The following is a 22,282-nucleotide window of genomic DNA, read 5'->3' on the forward strand; positions in this document are numbered from 1 at the left end:
AATGTCACCAGCTTCCCCTCCATGGGCATTGTCTACACTTCTTGCTGCCTTGGTAGGCATTGAACATAATCAAAGCCCCACCTACTCTAGTCATTCTCTCTTCTCCCCTCTTCCACTGGGCAGAAAATGCAAAGATTTGAAAGCACATACCACCAGGCTCAAGGGCAGCTTTAATCCTGCTGACTGTTGAACAGTTCCAAGGACTCCTAACCTCACAATCTACCTTGCATTGTGTTGTCTACCTGCAGTGTACTTTCTCTGTAACTGTAAAACTTTATTCTGCACTCTTACTGTTTTCCTTTATTCTACCTCAATGTACTGTTGTAATGAATTGGGCTGTATAAATGGTCGCAAGGCTTGTTTTTCATGTGCCATGTGACAATAATAAACCAATTTACCGAGAAGTCACTAACAGTTTATTTAACTTAGCTTTCTGTTAATAGAAGCCACGGGGAATTGAATTTAATTATGTAAAATTAAAATGAGAGACCAGATGTTTTCAATATGCAACATTTATTTTTTTTAATCAAAAAAACCATTTTTTTCAGAACATGGCCAGTTTGTGTATTAATTATGTTGTACTGTTGCTGTTCAATCTGGTGGGAAACTCAAATACCGTCCTGAACATTTTCACTGCAGGTTCAACAGAGCTGTGAAAGCTGTAAAACTGTATTTGGGGAATATTACTGCGACACATGTCACCTGTTTGATGTGGACAAGAAACAGTACCACTGCCCATCTTGTGGTATATGCAGGTGAGTACTAGGAGGTGCTTTCTAATGTTTAGTTTTCGTGTTTTTACACTAAGGTTTGCTTATTGAAGTAACCTTAATTTGGTGTTGTTTAAATAAGAGTTGAGAGTAGCAAATACATTGAGAAATATTTGGTAGCAGAGTCTGTTTGAGAATAATTTACATATTAGAATAGCTGTCAGTTGTAACTGTGAAAATTGATATTCTTCAGAAGAAGCAGAAGGCAGCTGAATTTTTTAAAACACATTTTGTTGTTTATGATCCAGAAAGAACAGCGTAAAAAGAGATTGAAACAGATTGGAAAAAAGGTCTACATTGATGTAAGCTATTCTGATGTAAAGCAATACAAGATTTCTGAAAAGAAAATCTGGTACTGAGCCACATAAGTGAGATAATTCAAAGCTTAAAAGAATGTCTCTATGGATCAGTAGAGACTTTCACAAGGGTATTGGAGAAACTGAGAAATTGCAGTTCTGGGAAGAGAGATTGAAGAGGAAGGAATGAGTGGAGAGCTCTTTCAGAGACCTGGCGTAGATGGGCCAAATGTGCTGATTAAAAAAATGCAATTAAGAACTCAAAGAATTGGTCAGTGCCATCTGGATTGTGCTTTTAGAGGTGACAGAGAACAAATGATATGGATCAAACACAGGCAAATGGGACTAGCTGAGGTAGGCAACTTGTGGATCGAAGATCATGTTTCCATGCTGTAAACTCTATGACATCATGCATATTGTGATAGCAAAACCCCTTCTAGGATACTTTCTTTCTCTACTCCCCTGATCATGGAGTGTGTTACCTGTGGAAGGCAGTAGGCTACTTTAAGAATGAAGTTGGATAAATAATCTGTTTTGAGGGTCAGGGTGTATGGGTATATTTTACCCTGATTTTTATGTCTAAGACAGAACAGATTATGTTGGTCTTTGCCAGAAGTGCAAGTATTGGACTAAATAACCTTTCCCTTCATTTGTGTGCAGTCCTGACACAGGCTTGTATACAAACTTGTTTCATTAGTTAACTCTGCTAACAGCCATGTGACTCAGTGACGAGAAGGTCACTTTTCATGAACATTATACATCTAGTGTCAGTATAATTTGGTGTTCAACAAAACATGGAAGGTAGGATGTTCCAATTAAGGAACATTGGTTGTATCAAATGCTGTGTAAATACTTATCCATGCAAAGTTATCATTCCAGAAAATTAACAGATCATAAAATTACAAAAGAAATATGTTTACCAAATTTTCAATCTTAACGAACTGTTAGAGAAAAAAAGGGCACATTACAGCTATACCAATTTAAATGTGCACATAAACATTGGAGATTGTTTCTGGAATAGTTGGGTGTAATGCTTTACTCATGAGCTGAACCCACATTCTGTATGAAGGAAACCAGCCACAGTTTGAACTTTTCTTAAAGACTGTCTCAAATGAACTGGAGTACTGACTCTTCCTCCTTGGAACCATTCATCTGCACAAAGCACTTCTTACAACAAATGGCATTCTGTCACATCTTCCCTTGTGCCCGGCTCTGCAGCTCCTGCTGAAAGACCCAAAACCAAACTACTGTCCTTCAGTAGCTGAATATTCAAATTTCAAATCAAATTCAGAAATCTCCTGCCCAGCACTTCCAGATGTTCCACTGGGCAGAAAGTTACACGTACCAAGACAACCCTGATTGGCTGACACCATGTTCCTAAGTTGGACAACATGGCTCCTTATCTTTAGCTGAAGCCAAAATGTTCTTACTAGCAGGAGACACTGCTTGTACAGAAATAACTCTGTATACCTGTAGACCTTATGCTATTTTAGCCTTTCACTTTTCATTGCAGGATTGGACCAAAAGATGATTTTTTCCACTGTGTGAAGTGTAACTTGTGTCTAGCTACTCATCTTCGTGGGAACCACAAGGTTGGTGAGACCAAGTTTAAGTGTTCTTTGGTCCTCAATGTATTTCTTATCTTTTTACCTGTCTGGGTAGAGAGAGACAGATTCTTGGAGTTTTCAAGAGTTCCCAATCATGTAGGTTGGAAACTTGCAGCACCTGGCCTCGAGGTGCCACCAAAGCTCCATTTTGTGAAAAGACAAAATAAAAACCTTCTGTTATATATGAAAGTCCAAAGAATTTGCTTAAAAGCAATGTTTATTGTAAAGTTGGGATTTAAATAGGTTACCAATCTCTACAGAAGAAAAGTAGTGATTGGATTAAGTTGGGACTCTTAGAGGGTAAATATAAAATCAGTTAGACTGATTAGCCTGTTCAGAACCATGTACCACAGAAGTAGACTCTTTGGTACTCCCTGTCAGGGTCAGTGTTGGGACCACTTCTTTTTGTGCTGTATATCAATGATTTAGATGATGGGATAGATGGCTTTGTTGCCAAGTTTGATAAGATTGGTGGAGGGCAGGTAGTTTTGAGGAAATATGTATGCTGCAGAAGGACTTAGACAGATTAGGAGAATGGGCAAGGAAGTGGCAAATGAAATACAATGTTGGAAAATGCATGATCATACACTTCAGTAGTTGAAACAAATGTACAGACTATTTTCTAAATAGGGAGAAAATCCAAAAATCTGAGATGCATAGGGACTTGGGAGTCCTTGTGCAGAACACACTAAAGGTTAACTTGTAGGTTGAGTTGGTGGTGAGGAAGGTAGATGCATTGTTAGCATTCATTTCAAGAGGTCTTGAATACAAGAGCAGGGATGTGATGCTGAAGCTTTATAAGGCACTGGAGAGGCCTTGCCTTGAGTATTGTGAACGGTTTTGGGCTCCTCTTGTAAGAAAAGTTGTTCTGGCATTGGAGAGGGTCCAGAGGGAATTCACAAGGATGATTCCAGGAATGAAAGGGTTATCATCCGAGGAATGTTTGGCTGTGGGTCTGTACTTGCTGGAATTTAGGGATGGGGGGGGGGGATCTCATTGAAGCATTTTGAATGTTGAAAGGCCTAGACAGTAGATGTGGAAAGGATGTTTCCCATGGTGGGGGAGTCTAGGACAAGAGAGCACAGCCTCAGGATAGAGGGGTGTCTATTTAAAACAGATATGGAAAAATTTCTTTAGCCTGAGTTTGGTGAATTTATTACCACAGGCAACTATGAAGGCCAGGTGTATTTAAGGCAGAGCTTGATAGGTGCTTGATTGGACACAGCATCAAAGGTTACAGGATGAAGACCGGGGAGTGGGGCTGAGGAGGGGTAGAAAAAGGATCAGCCCATGATTGAATGGCAGAGCAGACGCGATGGGTCAGATGGCCTAATTCTGCTCCTGTGTCTTATGATCTTATGTTCATGTTAACCATCATTATTCATCTCATTTTCTAGAACTTGGCCTGTAGCTTCTGTGCTTCGGTGAGCATGCCATGGTGGCATAGTGATTAATGCAAGCTATTACAGCTCAGGGCATTAGAGTTTGGAGTTCAATCTCGGCATCCTCTGTAAGGGGTTTGTACGTTCTCTCGGTGGAATGCCTGGATACTCTCTATGTGCTCTGATTTCCTCTCACAGTCCAAAGTTGTACTGGTTAGTAGGTTAATTGGTCATTGTAAATTGTCCACTGTTTAGGCTTAGAGTTGAATCGGGGGTTGCTGGCAGTGTGGCTCAGAGGGCCAGATGGGCCTATTCCACGTTATATTTCTAAATGTATTATTTTTTAAAATGGTATCGTTGCAGAATAAAGTGTAAAGGCTACTGAAAGAGTGCAGTTAAATGATAAAGTGCAAGATCATAACAAGGTAGATTGTGAGGTCTAGTCATCTTGTACAAGAGCTCTGTTCAATAGTGATAACAGAATTAAAGAACAGTAATACCCTTGCTCTTGTGAGCATCAGGATGAAAATTGTTCTGAGTCATGAAAATATGACTTGTCACTTAATCAAAAATTGTGTTTAGATTTTCTGTTTAGGCTGGGTCAAAAAATGAGGTTTTTTTATGCAGAAAGAGTGACAGATAACAAATGCATTGTTTGATTATAGAATTACATAAGGAGCTAATCTGGGAAGCTAACAGCTTGGTCAGCAAGATAAGATTGAAGGACTGTATTAAAAGGAGAGAGAGAGAGAGAGAATGAGTTTGGGGCCTCTTCACCCTCTGTTTTGGGACTATACCCTCCACCCTTCAATTATTTGCTTTCTATCAAGCATTGCTTTTGTAGCCATTTATTCCCACTGGAGTTCCAGTACTGGCCCTTTGTCTCTCATTCACTGCTTGCAGAGCCATTTCTTGCATTTGATTTGTCAATTTTCTCATTTTACTTCATGCCCAAATACTTCACTGCCATGAAAACTTCACTAAATACACTATCTTAACCTGGTCTGGGGTTCTTAATCAAAATGATGTTAGCTGTCATCGGAGTTATATCGGTGTATTTATTGTCAGAATGTTTAACCTTTGCTGTTCATTGCTATCATTGATGGTATTTGAATACTGACTTGAGTATTTTGTCTTTCAGTGTGTTGAAAATGTTTCACGACAGAACTGCCCAGTATGCATGGAGGTAAGATAAAAGCATTTGTTGTAGATAGAATTGGTGTTCGGTCTGTTGCTGACTACAAGTATTTCTATGTTCCAGAACTGACCACTAGCACCTAACTTTAGCCACTCAATTCCTCTCATCCAGTTTACAACAGATAAGTTGAGCAGTTGGGTGTTGGGCATAAACATTACAGATTTGTCCAGCTTCTGAAGGCAACAGTTTTCATCATAAACTAACCAAGCATAAGTTATTGTAAACAACAAAACATCAGCCTAGAGTCATGAATAACACATGTATCTCCAACAATGATTGATTCTTAGTGGGTTGTCTATAATCCTTTCCATGAGGATTGCATGATGGAGGAGCCAAAGCACATGACTATTAAATAAGAGGCTTTGGTTCAGACTCTTGAGTTGAGTTTAAGTAAAAAGGTCACTTCATTGAGCTGTGTTCACAAATCTTTGGCACACTCAAATGAAATGTGTGCTGGATATTGTATACAATGTATAGCTCAAAATACAGCCTTTGGGTCCAGGGGTATTTGCTGGAGATTTCCACTCCACAGGAAGTTACTCGTATGGTGGTAACAAAATTGTGCTGATTTCCTGGGCCTTGCTTTCTTTGAAGCAGATTTACCAGTTCGGGCAGAGAATCTATCTTGGGAACTAAAATTCCCTATCTCCATTTTACCAGTTATTTCTGCTGACTCTTTCATTTTTGCTGTAACAGGACATTCATACGTCTCGCATTGGTGCTCACGTCCTTGCCTGTGGACATCTTCTTCACAAGTAGGTGAACATAATTCTAACTTTTCACCAAGCAGATGCCTTGGGTAAAAGTACATTCTGGTGCGTCTTGTGAGTTCTGCAGCCATTCATTAAAGCAATTCATGAAGTGCAGTGATGATCCAGTGCAGCTAGAAGTATACTTCATTCGAAGCATTCATGGGTATCAGTCAACACTTGACAATTGGCTGAAAGAAATGAAAATGAAAAGTATACTGTGTGTTAAAGGCTTGGACCTGGTGCTTTATTCTTCTTCTTTGAGCTATGTCCTTCTGCAGTAGCCAGTATCAGACCTGCAGATACACTAGTGGAACTAATATCACCAAAGCAAGAGTTTAAGCTATGAATAGGCACATTCTTAATTCATCTCTTTTGGTGGCTAATGTTTACTCTTGGAGTATTATCAGTAGCATACATACTATTGTGATCCTAAAGGTTTTAAAATAGTTTAGTGGTAAGCTGGTACAGTATGCTATTAAGTTCTCCCTTAGGGGCTGTTTACATTCTACAGTAAAACTAATCTGCTCAAGATGTAGGAGATTGCAGATGCTGGAATTTGAAACAACAAACAATCTAATGGAGGAACTCTGGGCTGAGCAGTATTTGTCCCAAGAGGAGATCTTGCCTCTCCACTCTGTACAGTTTCAACATGAAATATCACTGATCTGATAATCCATTTTCCAGGTGATATTTGCCATGTTCCCTGTCCACTCATGTAGCCCTGGTTCCTGCACTCTCTACCCTACTCTGGTTTCAGTTGCAGGCCCCAATTCCTGGAAAATTTAGAATAATATGGTGTGAAATTAAACGTCAATGAGGCATTAATGGGAAGAACATTCAGTTGTCTTGGAAATCTGCCAATATGGCACCACCAAAGTCAGATTATTGGAATTTTATTATAATGTGACCATCTACATGATGCAGAATGTACAAGAGAAGCATTCTTAAGAATCATTTTGATAATGCACTGTGTCTGCCAAAGTTTAAGTTAATGTAAATGTACATTGTGTATCTTTGACAGGTGAAGTAATAACATTTGGTATAGTGTGTTCTTTAAATAGTGATCCATGTACTCATGAACATCTTTGTCATTGGAGTGGAAAGCTTGAAATTAAGCAGGCTAAGAGAGAACAAATCGATCGTTCCCTTGTCTTACATAAGAGCAAAATGGGAAATGGCATACTGCCTGTCTGGTGTCCCACGTCTGCCTGGATTTATTTTTCCACTGGAATTCTTTACGTTATTGATTGTAATTTGCCTCTGTAGCTGCATCTTTATATGGTCAGCACCTTAGTGGTGCAAATGAAAGTTGGAAATCTTCACCATTTTTCTCAACTTAATTGAGCTTGTTGCAGTATGTTGGGAATGAATTGTATTGAATCTTTGAGACTCAGTGATCACATCAGTTAGAGTTACAATACTACTCATGACAGGAATCCAGGCCAGGCTACAAACTAGTGCATAGAGTGGAAATTTCTGTTCTGTTGTGGCCAAGTAGAGAGAAATTATGGGCTTGAATTTGTCCAAGTGAGTCATGCTCTATGGGACCTTTCCCTTCACCTCTAGCTCAAAAACGTTACAGTGTGTTGATATTAATCATCACTGGCCATGGCTTTGGCTATTTTTGCCCAATATCTGGAATTAGTTTTATAAAACTCTCCGGTTTCAGGACCACTGTTTAAATCTCACGTTTGATAATGTTTCTGATCATCTGCCTAGTATCTCATACATGGTCACCATACTGGTACAGCTAGTGGAGCTGCTGCCACACAGCTCCAGTGAATTGCATTCCATCCTGACCTCCGGTGCTGTTTGTGGAGTTTGTACTTTCTGTGAACCTGTAGGCTTCCCACAGCTGCCCCAGCTTCTTCCCATGTCCTAAAGGCAGCAGGTTGGCACTGTAAATTGTGTCTTATGTAGGGAAGGGTTAGCATACATCTTGAGTTGACTGTATGGTGGGGAAAGAAGGGAATATTGTAGGGTCAGCATGGACTCAGTGGGCAGGAGGGCCTGTATCCATGCTGTATGTTTCTGGCTTAATATCAGATTCTGATTGGCAACAATCCTGCAAAGAATCTCCCCATTATGATACAATAAGCATCAAGTTGTAAATTGCTTATTGTTTTTAAACCTTTAACATCATTGAGCTTCATGTTAGATGGCTTCATCAACCTGGTAGGGAAGTTCCAATTATTTAAACATTTCATTCAAGTAGAGTGACAGTGTGCCAAACGCCTTGGTTCAGATTCAACTGGAGTTTTTTGTCCAGTTCTCGGCTTTGCAGTTTAGGAATGATGCTGTGCCTTGGGTTTGACGTAGGGGAGAGTTATTAAAATGACTTCAGGAATGAAGAACTTCAGTTCCATGGAGAGACTGAGGAAGCTGGGGTTGTCTTCCTCAAGGTAAAAAAAAAGAATGCTGTGTAGGAAATGTGAAGAAAATGCAAGCTCTTTTACGTAATGTAGTGAAATTCTGGGAATGTGCCATCTAAAATATGGAAGTGGATGCAGAAGGAACTTTCAAAGCAGAATTGGAGATGTATTTGTGAACTTCTTACTAGGTTTTTGGAAAAAGGCAGTGTAGGTGCAATAAATTAAGTGGCCAGTAATATCACTTGAAAGGGTAATTTGAGTTTACAGTGTATAATTAGATAAAATCTAGAAAGATTTATATTTCTTTAGCATCTTGCATCTATTAGTATGTCTGAAACTGATTCACAACTATTGCACTATCTTTGACTCTGTAGTGTCCATTTTAATGCAAAAGCCAATTTGTGTACAGCAAGCTCTCACAAGCTCAATGTGTTTACGTTCAGTGATAGGGTAATGTCATTTTAGGATTAAGTATTATCAGGAACTTTAGAGAGAACTTTCCTGCTCTTCTATCTCTTAACAACTTTAGGTCAGTGCCTAATACCTCAAAGTTCAAAGTAAATTTATTATCAAACTACATATACGTCACCATATACTACCCTGAGATTCATTTTCTTGAGGGCATTCATAGTAAGTAGAAAGAAACACAATAGACTCAATGAAAAACTATACATAACAGAGACAAACAACCAACCAATATGCAAAAGACAACAAGCTGTGCAAATACAAAAAAAAGCAATGAAAGAGCACGAGTTTTGCAGAGTCCTTGAAAGTGAGTCCATAGGTTGTGGAATCAGTTCAGTTGTAGGGTGAGTTAAGTTGTTCCTCCTTGGTTCAAGAGCATGATGGTTGAGGGGTAATAACTGCACCTGGAGTTGGTGGTGTGGGACTTGAGGTTGATACCTCCTTCGTGACAGCAGCAGTGGGAAGAGAGCATGGCCTAGATGGTGGGGGTCCTTGATGATGGATGCTTCTTTTCTGCAACAGTGCAGATGTGCTCAGTGGTAGGGAGGGCTTCACCGTGATAAACTGGGCTGTATGACCAGGGTCCTGAAGATAGGTCTCTGCCCGAAGCATCAACTGTTTATTCTTTTCCATAGATGCTGCCTGACCTGAGTTCCTCCAGTGTTTTTTTTGTGTGTGTTGCTTTGGACTTCCAGCATCTGCAGACTTTCTTGTGTTTGGGCTGGATCCACTACTTTTTATAGGTTTTTCCGTTCAAGGGCATTGGTGTTCTATACCAGGCCATGATGCAATCAGTCACTATACTCTCCACTGTGCATCAATAGAAGTTTGTCAAAGTTTTAGATGACATGCTGAATTTTAGCAAACTTTAAGAAAGTAGAGGTGCTGCTGTGCCTTCTTTGTAATGGCACTTAGATGGACAGATTCTCCGAAACATCAACACTGACCCTCTCATCTTTGATCCCCTGATAGGGTCAGGTTAATAGGCCTTCACTTTCTTCCTCCTGTAGACAATAAACATCTCTTTGGTTTTGCTGCTGACATTGAGTGAGAGGTTGTTGTTGTGGTTCCATTCATCCAGATTTTCAATCTCACTCCTATATGCTGATTTGTCACCACCTTTGATTTGGCAAATGATAGTGGTGTCATCAGCAAACTTAAATATGGCATTGGAGCTGCTCTTAGCCTCCCAGTCATAAGTATAAAGCAAGTAGAGCAAGGGGCTCAGCACACAGCCTGTGATGCATCTTTGCTGATGGCGATTGTGGAGGAAATGTTGCCAATCTGAACTGACTGGTGTCTGCAAGTGAAGAAATTGAGGTAATTAAGGCCTTTGACAAGACTGCACTCCCCTCAGAACCGTGCTGGGGTCTATTATGCTCACATGACCTATAGCCTTGTTAGTGTGCTAACTATTAAAAATAAAATGTCTAAAAGTTAAATGGTAGTTATCAAATGCATCTTCCTAACCATGCAGGTCCTCTTCCCATGGCAAACCTTCCATAGGTTACTATTAATCACCACAAAATGCTACGCCTGGGCCCAGTGAATATTGAAAAAAGCAGTTCCAATAATGAAGCAGTTTCAATTCCCTTGCCATGGTTGTACTCGGGTTAACTTATCACAGGAAAGGAGGAAAAGTTTACAAGTTACTTGTTGTTCCTTAGTGTTAAATTTTAGGTTTTGTGAGGATTGGATTAATTTGAACTATTTTACCTGGACTAGAATTGTTTATAGAGACTCAATAACAATGCATCATTTTTTTTTTCCCTGAAAATGAATGCATGCATCCAGTTTCTGATGCAGATGTAGGTAGACATGAAAATTGGTTGGTGTGAACTTTAACACAACTTTATTTACTTTTTGTTTTTCTTTCCAGGACTTGCCATGAAATGCTGTTTAATAAAGGGTGAGTCTATATTTCCTGACACATCTTAGGAGAACAAAATAAATTCTGAGCAACGTACCAAACAAACATTGCCTAGAGACTAACATGTGTAACATTCCCAGCCCGTCAGAAGTGTATGTTTAAATTTCCAGAGTGGCATGACTTGCAGGGGGATGGGAACCAGAGTGCCAGAACTCTTGGTGGAGAGGTTGTGGAGGCAGGTGTTGGTAAGACCTCTGACAAAGTTGGGAATCAAAAGGCTGAGCATGGTGCGACTGGTGTCTTGAGTTGCGTAAATATCAATGCAAGAAGTATTGTGGGAAAGACAGGTGATTGTGCTGAAGATGAGGTAGCTGGATTACAAACAGGCAATGTGTAGTGAGGAGAGGCTGTTGACGGCAAAATCGCAGTCAACAGGATGAGTTGTAATGTAGAAGGCAGACAGAATTGAAAAGGGCGAATACAGGACAGGTGTTACATTTGAATGTGCGGAATATACAGAATGAGGTAGCTGAATTTGTAGCACAGTTGCGGATTGGCATGTATAATGTTGCAGGCATTACTGTATCATGGCTGAAAGAAGATTATAGCTGGGAGCTTAATGTCCAAGGATACACATTGAATCAAAAGGGCAGGCAGAAAGGTGTTGGTCTGTTCGTAAAAAAGGAAATCAGATAATTAGAAGAGGAATTAAATCATTGTGGATAGAGCTAAGGAACTGCAAGGGTAAAAAGGCCTTATAGGAGTTGTATACAGACCCCCAAACAGTAGTTAGGATGTGGTCTACAGTTACAAGAGGTAGAAAATGCATGCCGAAAGGCAATGTTACAATAGTTACGGAGAATTTCATTATGCAGCTAGATTGAGAAAATCAGGTTGGTGCTGGATTCCGGGAAAGGAAGTTTCTAAAGTGCATACAAGATGGCTTTTTGTGCAGCTCATGGCTGTGCCCACTAGGGTGATCAGCAATTCCGGATTGGGTGTTGTGCAGTGAACCAGAATTGATAGAGAGCTTAAGGCAAAAGAACCCCTGAGGGTAAGTGATCAGAATATGATCAAATTCACCCTGAAATTCGAGAAGGAGACGCTAAAGTCAAATATATCAGTATTACAATGGAGTAAAGAGAATTGGAGGCATGAGAGAGGAGTTGGCCAGAATTAATTAGAAAGGAACGCTGGCAGGGAGGACAGCACAACAGCAATGGCTGGAAATTCTGGAAGCAATTTGGAAGGCATTGTATATATTTATCCCAAAAAGGAAGAAATATTCAAAAGGAAAGATGACACAACTGTTGCTAACAAGAGAAGTCAATGGCAACATAAAAGCCAAAGAGGGCATATAATAGAAGAAAAATTAGTGGGAAATTAGAGGATTGGGAAGCTTTTAAAAACCAATAGAAGGCAACTAAAAATGTAATTAAGAAGATGAAGATGGAATATGAAAGTAAGCTAACCAATAATATTAAAGAGGACACCAAAAGTTTCTTCAGAAGGGAGAGGGTCAGAAGAAAGGAAATTTATAGACTAGTTATATTCTTGTGGTTGGGAAGATGTTGGAGTTGATTATTAAGGATGAGGTCTCAGGGTACTTGGAGGCACATGATAAAATAGGCTGTAGTCAGCATGGTTTCTTCCAGGGAAAATCTAGCCTGGCAAATCTGTTGGAATTATTTGAAGAAATATCGAGCGGGATAGACAAAGGAGAATTCGTTGATGTGTACTTGGATTTTCAGAAGGCCTTTGATAAAGTGCCACACACGAAACTGCTTAACAAACTACGAGCCCATGATATTACAGGGAAGATTCTAGCATGGATAAAGCAGTGGTTGACTCAGGAGGGAAGAAGTGAGAATTAAGGGAGCCTTTTCTGGTTGGCTGCCAGTGGCTAGTGGTGTTCCTCAGGGGTCTCTGTTGGAACTGATTCTTTTTACGTTATATGTCAATGATTTGGATGATGGAATTGTTGGCTTTTTATAAAGTTTGCAGATGATTATGGATAGGTAGTTTTGAAGTAGAGAGGAAGTGGAGAAGCTACAGAAGGACTTAGCCAGATTAGAAGAATGAGCAAAGAAACTGCGTATGGAATACAATGTTGGGATGTGTATAGTCATGCATTTTGATAGAAGTAATATGGTTGACTATTTTCTAAATGGAGAGAAAATATTAAAAAAACTGAGGTGCAAAGGGTCTTGGGAGTCCTTGTACAGGATTCCCTAAAGGTTAATTTGCAGGTTGAGTCTGTGATGAGGAAGTCAAATATGTTGTTAGCATTTATTTCAAGAGGATTAGACTATAAAAGCAAGAATATAATGTTGAGATTTTATTAAGCACTGGTGAGGCCTCACTTGGAGTATTGTGACAGTTTTGGGCCTCTCATCTTAGAAAGGATGTGCTGAAACTGGAGAGGATTCAAAGGAGGTTCACAAAATAATTCCAGGATTGACTGGCTTGTCATATGAAGAGTGCTGGATGGCTCTGGGCCTGTATTTGCTGGAATGAGGGGTAATCTCATTGAAACTTATCAAATGGCGAAAGACCTTGATAGAGTGAATGTGGAAAAGATGCTTCCTGTGGCGGGAGAGCCTAAGACTAGAGGGTTAGCCTCAGAATAGAGGGGTGTCCTTTTAGAATGGAAATGAGGAGGAATTCCTTTAGCCAGAAAGTGGTGAATCTGGAATTCTTTGCCCCAGGCAGCTGTGGAGGCCAAGTTTTTATGCATAGTTAAGACTGAAGTTGATAGTTTCTTGATTGGTCAGGGCATGAAGGGATACAGGGTGAATGCAGGAGGTTGGGGCTGAGAGGGAAAACAGATCAGCCATGATGATGGCAGAGCAGATTCGATGGGCCAAATGGTCTATTTCTGCTCCTATATCTTATGGTCTTGTGGACTTAACTTAGAAATGATTGCAGTTGTGCTCTGCTTTGAAATTAAGAAATGTTCACATGTGTATCATATGACATCAATGTGACTTAATTTCTTGGCCAAAATTTCATGGCACTTGGTACTTTTGGAGAGCCAAGAGAGGGATACCTTTCCTGGCAGCTTAAGTCCAACAGCTGTATAACAAACAGGCTGCTAGATAAACTCAGTGGCTCAAGGTTTTCTGTGGGGGGGGGGAGGAATTCTTTCTAGTTTTAACTCAAACCATCAACAGTTTTTCTTCTCACTGATGCTACTTGCCCCTTTGAGTTCTTTCAACAAGTTATTTGTTGCCCCAAATTCCTGGTTCTAGAGTCTCTTGTGTTTCCTCCGATAACAGTGAAATCCAGCCCATGGTTTTTGACTGGCCTACCTAAACTCATCTGTTGTTTCAGAGCCTATCGGTGTCCTTTGTGTATGCAGTCTGCGACGGACATGAGTAAGTACTGGGAAGAGCTGGATACAGAAATCGCTCAGACACCAATGCCATCTGACTATCAGAACATGGCTGTTAAGGTAAGAGTTCAATTGTACACAACTAATGTGTTAGTCATAAGAGTGTTAGAGCCATACCGTGAGACTATTTGGCTCAGTGAACCCAAGCTGACCATTTCCATAATTCCAGGCACTGCCAAAAACTGCAAAGTTAATCTGTTAAACAGATTCTGCTGTGATTATATGACTGACAGTGTCCTTGTTTAAACTTCACTTAACTGTCTTATGGACCTAGGAAACACATGCAATTACATGGAACAAAATGTAGAGGCACATTGCAGTGAACAGGCCTTTTGGCCAACTGATTCCACATCAGCTATCAACCACCCATTTACACTAGAGTCACAGATCAATACAGCATAGATGCAGGTCCCTTGACCCAACCAATCTATGCTGGCCATTGTGCCATCCCTCTTCCCAGAAGGTGTTGGCACCTTAAATACCGTCTGGGTAGCCTCCAACCTGATGGCATGAACATTGACTTCTCCAACTTCTGTTAATGCCCCTCCTTCCCTTCTTATCCCATCCCTGATATATTTAGTTTTTTTTCCCCCCTTCCCCTTTTTTTTCTCTCCTCTCCCTGCCCATCACTCTGCCTGTTCTCCATCTCCCTCTGGTGCTCCCCTCCCCCTTTCTTTCTCCCTAGGCCTCCCATCCCATGATCCTTTCCCTTCTCTAGCTCTGTATCCCTTTTGCCAATCACCTTTCCAGCTCTCAGCTTCACCCCACCCCCTCCGGTCTTCTATCATTTTGCATTTCCCCTCCCCCTCCTACTTTCAAATCTCTTACTATCTTTCCTTTCAGTTAGTCCTGACGAAGGGTCTTGGCCCAAAACGTCGACAGTGCTTCTCCCTATAGATGCTGCCTGGCCTGCTGTGTTCCACCAGCGTTTTGTGTGTGTTACACCAACTAAGCATTACCCTTCACAGATGCTGCCTGATCAGCTGAGTTCCTCTAATGTTTTGTTCTTTGCACAAATTTCCAAAATCTGCACTTTGTTTCTCTACTGCTATATTTAGGACAGTTTAGCTTCTGACAGTTCAGTAACTGTAGTGATGGACCACTAACCCAGACAGCAGGAGTTCCAGTTACATGTGCCAGGGCCGTGAGATATCTCTCACAAAAGGGGCTCTACTCTTCCCAGCTGGTCTGCAGATGACTCCTATTCTGTACTGCATGTTGACGTGAATCTCTCAGAAGTGGTCTGACGAGTCAGTTGGTAATTTAAATCTTAGCCTGCCACTTAGAGTCATAGAGTTCTACAGCACAGAAACAGACCTTTTGGCCCATCTAGTCTGTGCTGACATTTTATTCTGCCTCATCCCATTGAACCATAGCTTTTCATGCTCGGAGTCCTGCCATGTGCAGAAGTTCGCTGATGACACGGCCATAGTGGGGTGTGTCAGGAATGGACAGGAGGAAGAGTATAGGAAACTGATACAGGACTTTGTGATATGGTGCAACTCAAACTACCTGCGTCTCAATATCACCAAGACCAAGGAGATGGTGGTGGACTTTAGGAGATCTAGGCCTCATATGGAGCCAGTGATCATTAATGGAGAATGTGTGGAGCAGGTTAAGACCTACAAGTATCTGGGAGTACAGTTAGACGAGAAGCTAGACTGGACTGCCAACACAGATGCCTTGTGCAGGAAGGCACAGAGTCGACTGTACTTCCTAAGAAGATTGGCGTCATTCAATGTCTGTAGTGAGATGCTGAACGTGTTCTATAGGTCAGTTGTGGAGAGCGCCCTCTTCTTTGTGGTGGCGTGTTGGGGAGGAAGCATTAAGAAGAGGGACGCCTCACGTCTTAATAAGCTGGTAAGGAAGGCGGGCTCTGTCGTGGGCAAAGTACTGGAGAGTTTAACATCGGTAGCTGAGCGAAGGGCGCTGAGTAGGCTACGGTCAATTATGGATAACTCTGAACATCCTCTACATAGCACCATCCAGAGACAGAGAAGCAGTTTCAGCGACAGGTTACTATCGATGCAATGCTCCTCAGACAGGATGAAGAGGTCAATACTCCCCAATGCCATTAGGCTTTACAATTCTACTGCCAGGACTTAAGAACTTTTTAAAAGCTATTAATGCTTTTTGAGATAGTGATTTAGATGCATATCATATTTTTTACTGAGTTAAGTACTGTATGTAATTAGTTTTGCTACAACAAGTGTATGGGACATTGGAAAAAAAGTTGAATTTCCCCATGGGGATGAATAAAGTATCTATCTATCTATCATACCCTTTCCATTCCAAACTTTTCCTAAATGTTGCAAAGGAACCTGCAGCCATTACTTCCGCTAGCAGCTTGTTCCTCACTTGCAACACCCTCTGATTTCAGTCCACAATTCTGAGAATAAGCCCTTTCACCCAGGACGTACCCTCTTCTCATTGCTGCCATCAGTTAGGAGGTACAGAAACCTGAAGGCGCACACTTAACAATTCAGAAACTGCTTCTTCCCCTCTGCCATCTGATTTCTGAATGGACACTGAGCCCATGAACATTACCTCACTGCTATATTATTTCTATTTTTTTGCACTACTTATTTAACTATATAATATGTTTTCAGTTTATTTCTCTATTGTTATGTATTGTATCGCACTGCTGCCGCAAAGTTAACGAATTTCACAACATACGCCGGTGATGTTAAATCTGATTCTGAATATCTTTTTTATTCTGCTCTGTTTATAACATTCTAGGTTTTTACTGTTATGTAACTTTAGTTTTGAAAGTAGTGTCCGTGATGATAGTTGATCTTCGTTCTTGAATCAGAACATGGTGACTGGTTCCCGTTTCACTCCAGTGATTAGGGCACCAAAACCATTGTGGCAGTCCCAGTGCTTGTACTGAGGAATACTGCACAATAAGCAAACAGATGCCTTGGGAAGAGCCAAGGGAGCAAGGTCCTAACTTCCCTTTTGGTAGTAGACGTTCTCTTGCTTTTTCTCTGCCAACTTCTAATTGTTATCGTATTGTTGCCTGTGGGAGCTTACTGTGCAGAAATCAATTTTCTTCATGGGGTGAAAATACTTTTGGGTGTCCTAAGGACATTAAAGGTGCTATAGAAATACAAGCATCTGTGTACTCATCATGTTCTGTCATTGTTTCTAATGAATACTTTATATTTTTGATTGCCTCTGTAGATAATGTGTAATGACTGTCAGCTCCACAGTACTGCGCCATTTCATGTGTTGGGTCTGAAGTGCAGTGGGTGTGGATCGTACAACACGGCCCAGGATGGAGGACTAATCACTCTCCAGCAATGATACACAACCCATATTCTGTAGAATACACAATTAAACTCTTAAAAGTAGCCTTGCAATATCTCATTCCTTTGGACTATTTTTCAACCAGCAATCTTGATTCTAATTGATTCAGAAACCAGTCATACTTTTCAGCTTTTCAGCAGTATGTTCTGTTATTGTCTCCATTTCCTAACAATTTCCTGCCTTTTACAAGAGCCAATTATTGTATTTAGAAGAAGTGTTCTTATTGTTCATCATAATGTTCTGTAAGACACTTTATTTTGGACATCTTCATGATCTATAATTTTGGCTATTGGAAAAATTGCTTTCAGTCTGCAATTCAAAATTTCTGATGCAAGTTTTCCATGTCTCATTATTCTTTCCAAGAGTACCTATGTTGGTAACATACTCTAGAAATAGAAGATCTTTTAAGCATGATAAATGTATAACATTTATTCTAAGGTGACTTTAGTTTACTCTGTGACATTTGAATGCTGTATTGTTTTATACAATTTCCTCTGTGATTTTAACAGGTCCATTTTGGGTTACAACACTTATTGGCACAGCCCAATAATTACAGGCGACCCATTCATAAATTAACATTAGCTCAGTGGGTAGCACATCTTCCGTTGAGTCAGGAGGTTATGAGTTCAAACAAAAAATTAGGCTGATGTCAGAAACTAGAAAATCTGCAGATGCTGGAAATCCAAGAAAAACACACACAATGCTGGAGGAACTCAGCAGGCCAGGCAGCATCTATGGAAAAGGGTATTGTCAATGTTTCTGGCTGAGACCCTTCATCAGGCCCAGTTCAGTAGTAAAGGAGTGCAGCACTGTCAAAGGTGCCAGTTGTGAAACTAACTGCTGCCTAATCAGATTTTAAAAAGCATCCTGTGGCAGTCTTGAGGACTAGATTCTTTATCCTCAACCAACAGCTAAAATATGTAATTGCTATGTGAAAAGTATGCACCATATTTCCTCCATTTTATCAGTAATTCAAAGATACTTTGGCTTCAAAGCTGCTTAAGATTTTCTGACATCATGAGAAGTTCTATAATAAAGGAATGGTAGTTACAACATGGAGTGTATATATTCTGGAAATGTAATTGGAATCCATAGATCTGAAATGTGCCTAATACAGCAGATAGATCCCAGCTACTTACCTCCTGGTGACATTTTGATTTGGTGTGATTGCAGGGACAAGTGTACAAATTACTTAAACTGTCATTTAATCAGATGAAGGTGAATCTCTATGGATTGTAATTATTGCTCAAAACGCAATATTATGTTTTAACCTTGAAACAACTGTATTGCTTTCTATTATTGTCACATGTACCAAGATGAGTGAAAAGCTTGTAGACAGTCTTCTTCACTGTCCACTATACATTGATTTTATTTTTTTACATATATACGTACAGATACACACTCCCCTACCTACTATCACCGGTATGTTATGTTTCTTTGGAAGGACATACAAACTTTCTTACAGAGGAAAGTGGAATTGAACTCTGATGCCCAAGCTGTAATAGCATTGCACTAGCCACCACACTACCAGGCCGCCCCATTTTGTGAGCAGTATGTCTATCATTCCAAATGTCTCATTTCAGCAGGTAACACAGCTTTATCTCTTCACCCTCGTGTAGAACAGCAGTGAGAGCTTTGGTTTTAATTATGCATCTTGGTCTTTTCAACTGCTAGATGGCGCCAGTCTCTTACAGACCAGAAGACCATGCCTAGAATTTAAGTGCCATTCACTACAATGGAAGCAGAGGATGTATGAAAAGTCAATGTGGAGTTTATTGTCATATCACAGGTGCAATTATAAACTTACTTGCAGCAGTGTCACAGACACATACCATCACATACCATTCACAAGTAAAGCATAAACAGAAATTATGCACAAATTTCAAAACAGAAAAGAATTAGAACAAAAGGAAAGTGGTATAGTGTTGCTGTACTAAGGTAATGTTTAAGGTTTTGGTTGGTACAAGAACCGAATAGTTGAAAGGAAGTAGCTGTTCTTGAACCTGGTGATGTGAGACAACAGGCTTCTGTATCACCTGCCTGGTGCTAGCTGTGTGAAAATAACATTGCCTGGATGATGGTGAGCTTTGATAGATGCCTGAGTCAGTACCTCCTATAGATACTACTCTCCACAGCCTCTTAAATTCCTGCACATTGGAAGTGCTGTACCAGACCATGATGCAACTAGTCAGGTTACTTTCAGCAGTACATCTGTAAAAGTTTGTTTGTGTTCAGTAATGAGTTTTGATGGGTTTGAGTGTTCCGCCAGTGTAATTTCACTTTAAATTGTATGAACTAAGATGACCAACACAATAACGATGGAATAGACAAAATTATGCAATAGAGAAATATACTAATTATTGGCTGGGAGGCAACCCTTCAACCCTCCCCCCCCCCCCGATTCTCCTAACTCTCCCCTTCCCCAAATTCTTCTCTCCCATCCGACTCATCTCTTCACCCCACCCATCTCTCCTCTTTTCCTTCCTTCCCTCCCTGCTCTCTCTCGTTTTCCTACTCCAACTCTCCCTTTCCAAAAGGTTTCGCTTTGCTGGTGATGTTTCTTTTTCACTGTCACTGAAACCTAATGGGTGTAGACAGAACACTGCCCTGCAATTATTGTCCATTTTCTGGTGCTGCTGCTTTGATTTCACAACCAGATCAGGTGAAGCTATCAGTAAATATAGGAATGACTAAGCTGCTGATGTACCTTTATCACTAAATAAGTAACAGGAGTCAGAGTTGTACAGAATGGAAAGAGGCCTTTTGGTCCAACTTGTCCATTGCCAACCAAGTTGCCTCTCTGAGCAAATTCTATTTCCCTAGATTTGACCCATATTCCTACTGTGTACTTGTCCAAATATCTCAAGGACTAGAATATAAAAGCAAGGATGTAATGCTGAGGCTTTATTAAACACTGGTGAGGCTTCACTTGGAGTATTGGGAGCTGTTTTAGGGCCCTTATCTTAAAAAAGGATGTGCTGACACTGGAGAAGGTTCAAAGGAGGTTCACAAGAATAATTCTGCGGTTGAAGGGCAAATCTAATGAGTGTTTGATAGCTCTGGGTCTTTACTCACTGGAATTCAGGAGAATGAGGGGTGACCTCAATAGAAAGGCCTCTATAGAGTGGAGAGGATGTTTCCTTTGGTGGGAGTCTCTAAGACCAGAGGACACAGCCCCAGAATAGAGGAATATCCTTTAAGAACGGAGATAAGGAGAAGTTCCTTTAGCCCGATAGTGGTGAATCTGTGGAATTCATTGCTGCAGCCAGCTGTGGAGGCCAAGTCATTAGGTATATTTAAGGCCAGCGGTTGATAAATTATTGATTAGTTAGGGCATGAAGGGATATGGGGAGAAGGCAGGAGATTGGGGCTGAGAGGGAAAATGGATCAGCCATGATGAAATGGCAGAGCAGACTCAATGGGCCAAATGGCCTAATTCTGCTCCTATATCTTATGGTCTTAAGGAATTCAGTTTGGCAACCAAACTGGAAGACAGATGAGAATGTTTTGTAACAAATGCTTTAATGTAAAATGTGGTATTTGAAAGTGCAGTGGAAGCAGTTTAAATTTGCTTTTTCAAGGTGAAAGTTATGCATTCGGAGAAAGACTGGTGGAGGTGGGGTGGTGAACAAATAAATGATTGATGAAAGAGAGTTTTACAGTGCCAGTGTAGAATGGAAGGGCTAAATGGACTCTCAGCACCTGATTCTATGGCATTGTGATGATGGTTGGGCAGTGTAGTAAAGGGACAAGTCTGGAAAAGTAACTCCGAGTAGCCAGGAGTTTCACACGTGGCTAATTGAGCTCCTTACACAATCTGGATGTAACATGGAAGCAGGCCCATTTACTCTCTGCCGTGCTTCATTAATGCTTCTTTCTTGGACTTTTCAGACAGACATACTTTATTGATCCTGCGGGAAATTGGGTTTCGTTACAGCCTCACCAACCAAGAATAGTGAAGAAATATAGCAATATAAAACCATAAATAATTAAATAATAATAAGTAAATTATTCCAAGTGGAAATAAGTCCAGGACCAGCCTATTGGCTCAGGGTGTTTGACACTCCGAAGGAGGAGTTGTAAAGTTTGATGGCCACCGGCAGGAATGACTTCCTATGACACTCAGTGTTGCATCTTGGTGGAATGAGTCTCTGGCTGAACGTACTCCTGTTCCTAACCAGTACATTATGGAGTCGATGGGAGACATTGTCCAAGATGGCATGCAACTTGGACAGCATCCTCTTTTCAGACACTACAGTCAGAGAGTCCAGTTCCACTCCCACAACATCACTGGCCTTACGAATAAGTTTGTTGATTCTGTTGGTGTCTGCTACCCTCAGCCTGCTCCCCCAGCACACAACAGCAAACATGATAGCACTGGCCACCACAGCCTCATAGAACATCCTCAGCATCATCCGGCAGATGTTAAAGGACTTCAGTCTCCTCAGGAAATAGAGATGGCTCTGACCCTTCTTGTAGACAGCCTCAGTGTTCTTCGACCAGTCCAGTTTATTGTCCATTCGTATCCCCAGGTATTTGTAATCCTCCACTATGCCCACACTGACCCCTTGTTTTTGTGTGACCTGGAGCCTAGTCAGTCTGTCAAAGGAGAGTATCCTAACTATTTGTATCATGGGCTGGTTTAGAACCAGCAATGCCCAGGAACGGAAAGGCTTCAGAAAATGATAGATGCGGCCCAGCCCGTTACAGGCAAAGTCCACCCCACTGTTCAGTGTATTTACATGGATCACTGTAACAAGAAAGCAGAATCCATCATCAAAGACCCCCACCATCCAGACCATGTCCTCTTCAAACTTCTACCGTCATTCATCCAGGAGGTAAAGAAGCCTTGGGTTCAGCAGTTACT

General features: G+C 40.8%; 1 protein-coding gene across 1 annotated transcript in view; it reads left to right on the forward strand.

The window, feature by feature from the left end:
- rchy1 (ring finger and CHY zinc finger domain containing 1) overlaps positions 1-17,459 on the forward strand; it is a 49,146-nt gene extending 31,687 nt beyond the window's left edge. Inside the window, exons 3-9 of the mRNA XM_073042358.1 lie at positions 640-755; positions 2,580-2,658; positions 5,197-5,241; positions 5,950-6,008; positions 10,722-10,751; positions 14,046-14,166; positions 17,290-17,459. Coding sequence (XP_072898459.1) covers positions 640-755; positions 2,580-2,658; positions 5,197-5,241; positions 5,950-6,008; positions 10,722-10,751; positions 14,046-14,166; positions 17,290-17,412 — 573 coding nt within the window. The 3' untranslated portion in view covers positions 17,413-17,459. The remainder of the gene's footprint in view (positions 1-639; positions 756-2,579; positions 2,659-5,196; positions 5,242-5,949; positions 6,009-10,721; positions 10,752-14,045; positions 14,167-17,289) is intronic.
- The last annotated feature ends 4,823 nt before the right edge of the window (positions 17,460-22,282 follow it).

The sequence above is a fragment of the Hemitrygon akajei genome, chromosome 4 (genome assembly GCF_048418815.1).
Source record: "Hemitrygon akajei chromosome 4, sHemAka1.3, whole genome shotgun sequence".
Classification (NCBI taxonomy): Eukaryota; Metazoa; Chordata; class Chondrichthyes; order Myliobatiformes; family Dasyatidae; genus Hemitrygon; species Hemitrygon akajei.